The sequence below is a fragment of the Carlito syrichta genome, unplaced genomic scaffold (assembly GCF_000164805.1).
Source record: "Carlito syrichta isolate Samal-C Ts95f unplaced genomic scaffold, Tarsius_syrichta-2.0.1 Scaffold142902, whole genome shotgun sequence".
Classification (NCBI taxonomy): Eukaryota; Metazoa; Chordata; class Mammalia; order Primates; family Tarsiidae; genus Carlito; species Carlito syrichta.
In genome coordinates this window covers 68,467-79,327 of record NW_007086998.1, presented here as the reverse complement: position 1 = coordinate 79,327, position 10,861 = coordinate 68,467, and the positions used below count along the sequence as shown (strand labels likewise).

The window sequence follows — 10,861 nt, the reverse complement described above, 5'->3', positions numbered from 1 at the left end:
CCCGGCTGGGTCTTGAACCCATGGGCTCAGGCAGTCCACTTACCTTGGCCTCCCAAAGCATTGGGGTTACAGGCTGAGCCACCCAGCCCGGCCTAATTGTTTTTTTTTACTTATCTGACGAGTAATAAGCCACTGTGGTAACCGGGTGTGAAGGTGGTGTGTCGCACACATGAGTGTGCATGCCCCGTCCCTATGCTGTGAACCACAGAGGATCCTCACTTTTCTTAAACTCAGTCTACTTGAACCCCACTAAGTCCCTCCTAGACTCTGAAGCCGCCCGTGGAGGCCCTCGGATCCTTAGGGGCCCCGCCCCGCGTGCAGTGACGCCCCCTGCCCCCCGCTGCCTTCACACCCTCTGGTGGTGGCACCCACAGCCCGGGGACCTCCGGGGCCCGCTGTTCCTTCCTGGCCACTGGGACGGCCACAGCCCGGGAGTCCAGGGGCTGAGGAAGAACAGGCCCTGCCCTGAGTCCTTGGCTTGGGGTGAGAGCGGGTCCCTTCCCCGTCCTGATGGCAGTTCCTTGGGCGCCTGGAGTGACACTGGAGCTATGCATGCCTGTCGGAGATTTTGTTTCAAAGCAAGTCCATTCATTGTACATGTTCACAGGTAAGGATGGGTGTGCTGCACGGCCCGTGAGGGTCACATCAGACACCGCAGAGCCGGGAGGTGTGCGTGGATACCTGTATATCAAGGCTGTGGGCCTGATAGTGCCTTTCTGGTATTGTCTTTGCATATGTGGTAAATCCGGGCCTTCTTGGGGGCCACAGGGAGGGGCCAGACCACCGCGCTGCAGCTGGAGGGGACTTGCCGAATGGCCTTCCTGCCTTGCACCCTCTGAGGCTCAGGATGGAAACTTCTGGATGTTTTCTGTCTCCGTCTGTGGGCACCACATGTCCTTTCTTCTCCCTAGAGCTCCTGGGGCCGGGACTTGGGTTTCCTTTGTGTTAACGTTTGGCCGAGTCGGATGGGCAGGACTGTGGACTTGACCTGCTCTGACTGGGGAGGGTGCCTGGCTCTGCCCTTGGCCTGAGCGGCCTCGGCTGGCCTGTGGGGTCATGGGAAGCCGAAATGAGGCCGCTGTCGAACTCAGTGCAGTGCCTGTCACGTGGTGACGCCCATGACATCACCCTGGGTGTCACACCCAGGCTGTAGAGATGGGCCCTCAGCTGTCCCCAAAAGCTCCGTGCACGAGCTTCCCACGCATGACGTGGCGGGGTCTGGGCCCTCGGGTGGCAGTGTGGGAGGGCTGTCTGTCATTTGTCACACGTTCAGACAAACGGATGCTGCTCTGGATGACTGCCTTGGTGTCCTCGCCTCTCAACCTGTGTTACCGCATCACGACTTGGGGATTGTGTCCCTCAAGGGTACCCGTGTGCGGCTGTGGTTTGCCCATGTGTCCCTTCCCTCACCCTGGCTGTGGGGCCTCTGGGGCTGGAGGCATTGGCTCTGCAGCTCTCTCGGTATGGCTGCTCCAGGGTGCCCTCCTGTAGCCCAGGGCGCAGCAGCCCGGCAGGCATCTCTCCCGGCTCTGCAGAGCAGGGCTGGCCTCCCTCGGCCTGGGATTCCTGGCGTCCAGTGAGTGCAGCCTCCCTGCCCATAGAGATGCCTGCTCCCCGCTGGCTGGCCCCTGTCTGCCCACCCCTGCCCATTCCTACGCTAGGCAGCGTGTCGGGCCCTTGAGGCATGCTGCCACGTCAGCCTTGCCAGAAGGCCTCTCCCGCAGGCCCTGGGGCTCGGAGGCACAGGTGAGCCGGAGGCAGGTGCGGGCTCCCCTCCAGCCCGCTGGCCTCCCGCACTCTGCTGATGGCCGTTGCTGCTTCAGTTTCCAGGTGGAGCGGCCTGCACTGAACGTGGTCATCTTCCCCCTGCTCCACGAGGGCCTGACCGACGTCATCCGGGACGTCCCCATGGTGCACCTGGATGAGATCACCTTGTTTAAGAGCCGAGTGGCTGAGGAGCCACCAAACCTGTGGTGGTGAGGAGGACCCGTCCTGCCCTGGGCCCAGCCACTGCTCGTCAGTCCAGGCCACCGGAGGCGCTGCTGCTGTCCCGAAGAGCTGCAGGTTCGGACCCCTCGTTTGCCGCGGGAGGAGGAAAGCCACGCTCCCAGCCTGGCTGCGGCTTCCAGCGCTCCCTCTGCTGTCTCCCGTGGCGACTGCTGCTCCGTGAAGTTAGGGTCCAGGGAACGTTCCCGGGTGACAAGAGGGCTTGGGTGGGGGCCTGGCTGGGTGTTCTTGCCCTGAGCCTCGGTCCTTGGGGGCCCCGCCCATGTCCCCGGTGCCGGTTGGGCTGGGCCCAGGACGGCCCTTTGCTTGAACCCTGAACGGTGTTCTCTTGGCCCGGGCTCCGAGGATGGGTGGCCGTGCTGGTGCCTGCAGGTGGGCGTGTGCTGGTCCTGCCAATGTGCTACGTCCAGGCTGGTCGCCACGAATCCGAGCGTCGCCTTATGTGGTGGAGTGTGACGCGGTGAAGGGCCCATGAGCTTTGTGGCTGCAGATTTGGGCCACAAGGTCCTCGGAACACATTTGAACCCACCCATGTCTCGGGGCTTTTCCCGCCAGGTGACATCTGGGCTGCGAGGGGCCCTGGGACAGCTGGGCGGGGCCTCCTCAGGGCCGTGGAGCCCCGGGAGCAGCCCTCCCCATGAGATATGTCCTCTTCCCCCCGCTCCTGTTCACAGCAACCGTCCTGTCCGCGTTTCTGGAGAAATCTGTACGTATTGGCTTTGTCGTGATAAAGACCAGAAAGGGTGTTGGAGGCTGGAGTAGTGATCAGAGCACCCCATGTCAGGTCACTCGAGCTCTTAAAAAATATCCCAAGAGCGAGGAGTGACCTTTCGGTGTCGGGCCTTGGCCCGTGTGCCGAGCCAGGCTGCTTCTGCCTGCCTCAGCCCAGAGGCTCTGGAGCCGTTGTCCCCAGGCTGTTGGCTTCTGAGGGCCTGTGCTCGGGCCCCATCCCCTCGGTGATGGCGTCCGGGGGCTTCCAGCCTGGGCCACGCTGCTTCCGTAGGGGCCGCCTCCCCCCGCCCCTGTGGGTACAAAGCCACCACGCGGCTCACGCTGCAGGTGCCCCGTCAGCCTCCGGCCGTCTGACCCCGGCCCAGCCCTCTGTCTTCCTCCTGGGTCTCCATAGTGACAGTGCCCCCGTCCCTGTGTGGTGGTGTTCCGTAGTTCACCTGCCCTTACCCAGGCTCCCGGGGTTGGCGGTTCTCCGCAGCTGTGTGAGCTGCAAGGACAGGACTCCCGGGGTCAGAGCGAAGGGGAGACGCAGCGTGTTCTGACCAGGCCTCTCGAGAAAGCTGCCTCCTTCCTGTCCATCTGGTGGGCTTTGCCCACCCCAGTGGCTCTGCTCATCCACAGAGGCGGGTCTGTGGGGCAAGGTTTCTTCCCTCTTCACCCCGTGTTCCTCGTGCTGTGGCGTCAGCACTGTCCTTCTGGAGCACAGGCTGTCTTCTCCCTGTCGGCGGCTGATTTCCTGGGGGTGCCCTACAGCGGGGCCTGTACCAGACCGAGAGCCCTCCTGATGTGACATCTTGGAACTGTATCCCTGGGGCCCATCACCTGGCCTGCAGGCTGCAGGACGGGCTGCCCAGGGCCCCAGGAAGCAGGGCAGTGGTCCCACAGCTGTGGTAGAGGCGGAAAGGTAATAGGACCCACCCCAAGTCTGGGCGTTTCTTTGCAGCTTTAAAAACGGCACCCGGGACCCCCAGGTGAGGGTGATTGGATTGGGTGATGAGGGATCCCCCTGGAACTGACCACTTCCTGTCTCCAAAGCAAGGCTGTGACTGGTCACAGCCTGACACGCTGGTGCAGCCCAGGGGAGGCAGGTGGCTGGAGACGTTTGGGCCCTGGGGGGCCCGTGGCTTCTGTGCCCTCCTGGCTTCCTTCAGAGCAGCCCCTGCGTGGGCCAGAGAATCGCTTCCACTAGGAATGTGTCCAGTGTTTTTACGACTGCGCCTGGTGTCCTATTCTCCTGAGCAAGCAGTTTAACCAGCAGCATAATTTGTGCTCACGAGCAGGGGTGGGCGGGAGGGCGGCTCACGGGAGCCGGGGTGCTAACTGCCTTGGAAAGCAACCCCCGACGGCAGGCCTGGTATTTTTAGTGTCCCCTGCAACAATCCTTTGACTTAGAGCAAGAATTTCCGTTGCCTCTACACCCGAGACGGATTCACCAGATGTTAATAACGTGCTTATTTTCGCTAAGTGCTATTTTGGCACTGGTGTTAATTGCAATTTATATTCTGCAGCATTTTGCGCTGGGAAAGAACCCACCCTAATGGTCCCCAGTTGGCAGAACTAGGCTGTTAAGCGGAGGACCATATGCCGCCTGCTGAGGGGAGCGTGGTCAGCACTTGTCCCGCGCCCGCTTGTGTGTGCACATGTGCGTGTGTGCCCGTGCTTCTGTGTGCACATGCCTGTGTGTGCCTGAGTGTATGTACGTGTGCCCACTTGTGTGTCTTTGTGCATGTGTGTGCCTGTGTGTATATCTGCGCATATATGCCCTGCAAGCACGTGTGTCGTGCATGTGAGTATCTGCTTTGCATGTGGGCACAAGTGTGAGGTAAGTGTGTATGTCTGTAGAGATGGGGAGATGGAAGAAGGAGGGAGGAGAGAGGGTGTGTGTCCCTTTGTTCTTTTTTTTTTTTTAATTGGAGTCTCACTCTTGTTACCCAGGCTGGAGGGCAGTGGCACGCTCATGGCCACCACAGCCTCAATCTCCTGGGCTCAGGTGATCCTTATGCCTCAGCCTTCCCAGTATCTGGAACTACAGGCATGCACCACCATAATTTTTTGATTTTATTTTGAGATGAGGTCTTGCCAAGTTGCCCAGGCTGGTCTCAAACCCATGGGCTCAGGCAGTCCTCTAACTTTGGCCTCCCAAAGTGCTGGGATTATAGGCGTGAGCCCCCACTCCCAGCCCCTTGGTTCTTGTTTGTTTTGGTTTTTTTTTCTGAGATGGAGTCTCACCCTGCCGCCCAGACTGGAGTGCAGTGGCTGCTCCCGGCCACCGCAGCCTCGCCCTGCTGGGCTCCGGCCATCCTTTCGCCTCAGCTTTCCAAGTGGCCGGAACTACAGGTGCATGCTACTGCGCCCGGATAATTTTTTATTTCCTGTAGAGACGAGGTCCCGCCAAGTTGCCCGGGCGGGTCTCAAACCTGCAGGCTCAGGCAGTCCACTCGCCTCAGCCTCCCAAGGTGATGACAGGCTGAGCCACTGAGCCCGGCCCCCTCTGTTCTTAATAGAGAAAGCCCTTGGCCCCTCGGCCGCTGCTCCTGCCTGTACCTCACCCCAGGCCCAGTGGCTCTTCCTTCCCCGCCCACTCCCGGCCCTGTGGCCCCAGAGCCTGCGCCCTGCAGCCTGTGCCCGTGGCCCGTGGCCTGCTCCACGTCAGCAAGCAGCCCTGGGCCCCCGGGGCTTCTGCAGGTGTTCCCAGGAGAAGGCACAGGTGCCCGGGAAGCCAGAGAGAAAGGGCAGTTCTGGGCCTTCAGACGCTCTCTCCCAGGCAACGGGCTCTTCCCACGACCCAGACCAGCACGCCCATGTGGGTGGTACCAGTGGCTCCTGCAGGGACGGATCGTGCTGGAGGTCCCTGCATCCCCTGTTGAGTGGCGCCAGGGCAGCTCCTGCTTTTAGGATTTGAAAATTGCAGAGCCCTCATGAGGAAAACACGAGATAGGAGTGGACGGGCTGATGATGGAGCGTGGCTGTTGGCCACAAAACCTGGGGCGAAGGAGACATTGGCCACCTATGTGGACGTGGACCGAGCAAGACGCTGCCCTTGTTCTCAGTGGCCTCCACTGAGGGGGTCTTGGTGATGGTCATCGGTTTCATTTGCATTTGGGGGTGCAGGATTCTAGTTAGACGTTTCTAGATCAGCCGGGCACAGTGGCTCACGCCTGTCATCCCACCACTTTGGGAGGCCGAGGCGAGAGAGAGGATTGCCTGAGCTCGGGGGTTTGAGACCAGCCTGGGCAACCTGGTGAGACCTCCTCTCTATAACAAGTCAAAAAATCAGTCGGGCGTGGTGGTGCACACCTGTGTTTCCAGCTACTTGGAAGGCTGAGGCAGAAAGATCTGAGCCCAGTAGGCGAGCCTTCTGCCTCAGCCTTCCAAGTATCTGGAACTACGGGCATGCACCACCAAGCCTGGCTAATTTTTTGATTTTTCTTTTTGAGGTTTTTTTTTTATGCTAATACCCCAGGTCAGGGCCAGTGCGGAAGCTCATGCCTGTAATCCCAGCACTTTGGGAGGCTGAGGCGGGAGGATTGCTTGAGTCCAGGAGTTCGGGACTAGCCTGGGCAGCATAGCGAGACCCCGTCTCTACAAAAAAATAAAAAGCCCAGGTCAAGGCCCCTGGTGCACCCTGCCTTGGGACCCAGGGACGAGGTGACCAGCACACCGTGGGGTCTTCCCAGAGGCCTGGCAGGAGGTGAGTGGAGTCTGGGCCTCTGTGTGAGTGGTGTGTCCGTGGGGGCAGGTGAGTGTGTGTGGAGGAGGCGAGGAAGGAGTGTGTGCTTGTGGGTGGAGGTGTGCATGGGCGGGCAGGCACGGGTGTGCACATGCATGCAGGTGTGTGCGGCCGTGTGTGCGTGTCCACCCCTCGGTGGTGTCCCTGCCAGGTCCATGCTCCTGTCCCTCTGGCCGCTGCCTGTCTGTGTGTGGCTTTGCTTAGAAACAGCAGGGCTCAGCATGTTTTAGGGGCGAGCCCTTTCCCTGGCCAGGGGTCTCGCTGTGTCGTGACCAGGTGCTAAATGACCGTACGTGTGTCACCTGCCTTTCTGTGACCTCCTGTCCCCGTCCAGCTTAGTTGCTCACGTGTGGCGTCCCCGGTGATGCCCACTCCTGAATTTGGCATTCGCTGGAGCAAACTGTGTCTGGATGGGACTTTTCATGTAAATTTGTGGCATGTGGGAATTTCAAATAAAATGGACTTGATTTAGGAAGCCAGGCCGCTGTGTCGTCCTTCCGGCAGGGACACTGCACGCCCCACTGAGCCAGAGGCCGACGGCGCCATTCACTTCGGGTGGTGGAGGGTGGGGGCTTTGCGTGGGGCTGCAGGGGCCAAAACACGGAGGGAGGCACGACACCCAAAGAGGGAGCCAGATGCTTCCTGGGGCATCAGGAGACGGCAGCCGTGGAGGCCAAGGTGGGAGGGACTGCATGGGTCAGGGCGGGGCTGGCCGTCCAGGCTGTGCACTGCACAAAGCCTCCTGTGGCTGGAGACTGCTCCAGCAGCAAAGGCGGTGGCTGGAGGCGGGAAGAGCCAAGTCGCTTAGGCATCCTCTGGGCACTGTGGGGACAACATGAGCATGGCTGCTTTTATTTTTTTATTTTTTATTTATTTATTTTTAAATTAAAGAATAATTTTTTTTTTGAGTTGGGGTCTCCCTCTGTCGCCCAGACTGGAGTGCAGTGGCCGCTCCCGGCCACCGCAGCCGCGACCTGCTGGGCTCCGGCGATCCCTCCGCCTCAGCCTTCCAAGGAGCTGGAGCTACAGGCGCGCGCTACCACACCCGGCTCGTTTTTGATTTCGTGTAGACACGAGGTCTCGCCAAGTTGCCCGGGCGGGTCTCGAACCGGCAGGCTCAGGCAATCCACTCGCTCGCCTCAGCCTCCCAAAGTGCTGGGATGACAGGCTGAGCCACTGAGCCCGGCCTGTCTTAACCATTTTTAAGTGCACAGTGGAGCCGCACAAAGCACATTCACACAGTTGTGCAGCCGTTGTCACCGTCCGTCCACCACCAGAACTGTGTCACTTCCCAAACTGAGTCTCCATGAAATACTCCCCCCCCGCCCTAGCCGCTTCCCAAGTCTACTTTCCGGGCCTCCCAGAAGTGGACTCCACAGTCTATCCTTTGCGGCCGGCGTGTTGGCAGCACCCGTTCGGAGTCCGCCAGCCTGGGCTTCAGGAAGGGGCCGCCCTGCACGGGGCGGCAGGTGGAGGAGCCGCCTGGATGAGTGTGGGCCTGGGGGGCTCCGGGTCTGGGCCGAGGACTCACCGACGCCTCCCAGCTTGGTCGGGGAGGTGACTTTTCTCGGCCAAGATGGCAATGTGGGACCAGGAGTCTCCAGTCCTGCCCTCTCATGAGCTGTCGCCACTCACGGGCCACACCACGGCTCACGTCAGGCTGGGGGAACCCTAGAGGCCGGTTCTGGAGCCCTAGGCAGCGGCGGGGGCTGACCCTCCACACTGCTGGCACCCAGGGGAATGCCTGTAGGGGAGCGGCAGTCCGGTGACCTTGCGAGGACCGTGTGTGACCGTCGCTGGGGTGACAGGTAAGGGGGCAGGAGGAGAAACAGCCCGAAACGTGCCATCTACCACCGTGTGCCAAGCCACTCCCCAAGTTCAAGGTGCAAGACGGCCGTTTTGAGGCGCTCATGGCTTCCACAGGACACGACTTCGGACAGGGGACAGCAGGATGGTCTGACTTTGTGCCCGAGGGCTGTCTGGAGCCTCAGCTAGGTGGCATGATTCAACAGTTGGGGACCGAAATCTGGAAACATCTTACGAGTCTGATTGCTGACATGGCTGTCAACTGAGACCTCAGCAGGGCCAGTGGCTGGAGTGCATGCATGTGGCCTCCCCACGTGGCCTCTCTCCCAGGGGCGAGTTGGACCCTGGTGGCTGGGTCCCAGGAGCGAGTGTCTCAAGAGAACCGAGAGGATGTGCCCCGGCCACAGACATGGCGGACCCCTGTAGACAAGGCAGTCACAGAGGCCCACCACATTCAAGGCATGGGACACGGACCCCCTGCCTGCCAGGAAGCGTGCTGCGTTGTCACTGCAGAACCTCTTGGGGTGGGAGGTGGTGGCGTGGCCATTTATGGGAAGCGTGCCATGGTGAGGTGAGTGTCTGCCTCGGGGCTCTGGCCTTGCCACGGGGTGCGCTTGGCCTTGGCCTGGCCCTGGGGCAGAGTGGGACAGGGGCCTTGGCCGGTCTGGGAGAACTTGTGTCTCTCGTATGCCCCTGAACTGATGCCTCGAAGAGGCCAAGGGTCTGCACTCGGAGTGGGCAGAGTGCATGGAGCTGCCTGGCCTCGCCCGCGGCCGAGCCTTTAAAATAGAAATCAAACGGCTCAAGTAAAGCCGTCTTTGTAGCGGGGATGAAAGCCAAGGCCATGTGTTTGGGGGCTGTGTCAGAAGCCTTGGAACGGAGACTGGAGGGGGAGCCCCCAGGAGGGCAGGCTTTGATGGTCTGGAGTGGCGCGCGGTGTTACTTACCTCTGGCTTTGCGGAAAGGCGGACCGACTTCAGAGCCGTGGTCGGCTGTGACCCCTTGTTCTGCGGATAGAGCGGGGCGCCCGGCGTCAGCTCCCTGCTCAAGGCCGCACAGCTCAGTGTCACATGGTCGGATGGCTGGGGGAGGAGAGGCCTGGCTCGGACGCCGTGGGCAAGGACGCGGGACGTGGGGACGCCTCCTTGAGGAGGGTGGCCTCGGGTGTGGCTGGGGCAGCCTGGGAGCCTGAGGGGTCTCCCTCAACCGCCTCGGGTGACGGGGGTGGTCACAGTGGACCAGGCTGGAAGATCAAAGAAGCATGTCAGCTGTGCTCCTTCACAGGTGCCTGGGGCCACCCCGTGCCATGTTCCATGCCCGGCAGGTGGGCGTGCCCTGGGAAGGAGTCGGAAGCCTCTGCAGAGGGCCCAGGCCTTCCCCTCCTCCTGGGTGGTGTTTCTCGTGTCGGCCACCCTGGGGAAGGCTGGGCACCGTGACACCCAGGCAGCCAGGCTAGTGGCTTGCCAGCTGGGCCCTTCTGCCTGGCTCAGAACTGCGGGTGTTCACCTGGCTCGTGGTGCCGTGTTTTGTGGACGCTCAGGATCCTGCAGGCGTGAGAGGGGAGGGTGTCTTGGGAGCCACACGTGGAGGGTCCAGGTGGCACTGGGCACCCCTGGAGGCAGGATGGAGGGGTGGGCAGTCCTCCTCCCCCAGCCCAGGCAGACTCGGGGCCAGGGCCGCCCAGACCCCGGGACCCCCGAGGGCGATGCCATGTCCGCCCCATCACTCGTTCCCTGCTCGCCCGTGGTGCTCTGCCTTTGTATGCTGGGTCCCCGGTCGGCCGGTGTGTGGCCGAGCCTGCAGGAGAGGTGTCCCCGGTCTCCCCTGGGAGCCGCTCTCCAGGTGCTGGGGTCCCAGGGCGGCCCAGGCCCTCTCAGGCGGGAGATGGACGCCGGGTGCCGTCGGCAGGGGCACCGTGGCCCACCTGGGAAGGTGCTGGCAGGGCTGGGGTTACCTCCGGCCACGAGAGCACGTGCCCCGTCGGCCACACCTGCACACACTTGACGTTCACACGCTCGCTCTCACTCCAGCCTGGCACACACACCCTCACACCCCGACACCTCACAGGCTCCTTCACTCACACGGCCCACGTCACACCTCTGTGCTCCGACTCCGGTCACAGACACCTGCGTGTCATCTCATCTCACACATACAAGCCCACCTGGAGCCTCCAGAAGGAACTCAGCCTGTGGCTCCTTGGTTTTATCTCAGGGAGGCCCGTGTCACCCTTCTGACCTCCAGGACCGTAAGAAATTGGATTTGCATTTATTTAATTTGCCATCGTTAACACAGTGCTTGCAACTGGAAGTGCCCTCAGCAAAGGGGATAGGGACACAGTGACGTGAGTACCTGGTTCTGGATTTTTTTTACAATGAGTGTGGATGAATTTAATTCTGAGATGTAAAAAAAAAAAAAGAAAAGAGAAAAATCTCAAAACCAAAACACACACATAAAAACAAAAACAAAGAGAATAAAAATTATTTTGTTAAAAATGTATTATGAGCCGGGCTCGGTGGCTCAGCCTGTCATCCCGCGCTTTGGGAGGCTGAGGTGAGTGGATTGCCTGAGCCTGTGGGTTCGAGACCC

General features: G+C 61.0%; 1 protein-coding gene across 1 annotated transcript in view; it reads left to right on the top strand.

Moving 5' to 3' along the window:
* FBXL18 (F-box and leucine rich repeat protein 18) overlaps positions 1 to 2,163 on the top strand; it is a 29,175-nt gene extending 27,012 nt beyond the window's left edge. The window contains exon 4 of the mRNA XM_008050011.1: positions 1,824 to 2,163. Within this exon, the coding sequence (XP_008048202.1) occupies positions 1,824 to 1,980 (157 nt within the window). The 3' untranslated portion in view covers positions 1,981 to 2,163. The remainder of the gene's footprint in view (positions 1 to 1,823) is intronic.
* Positions 2,164 to 10,861: the final 8,698 nt, after the last annotated feature.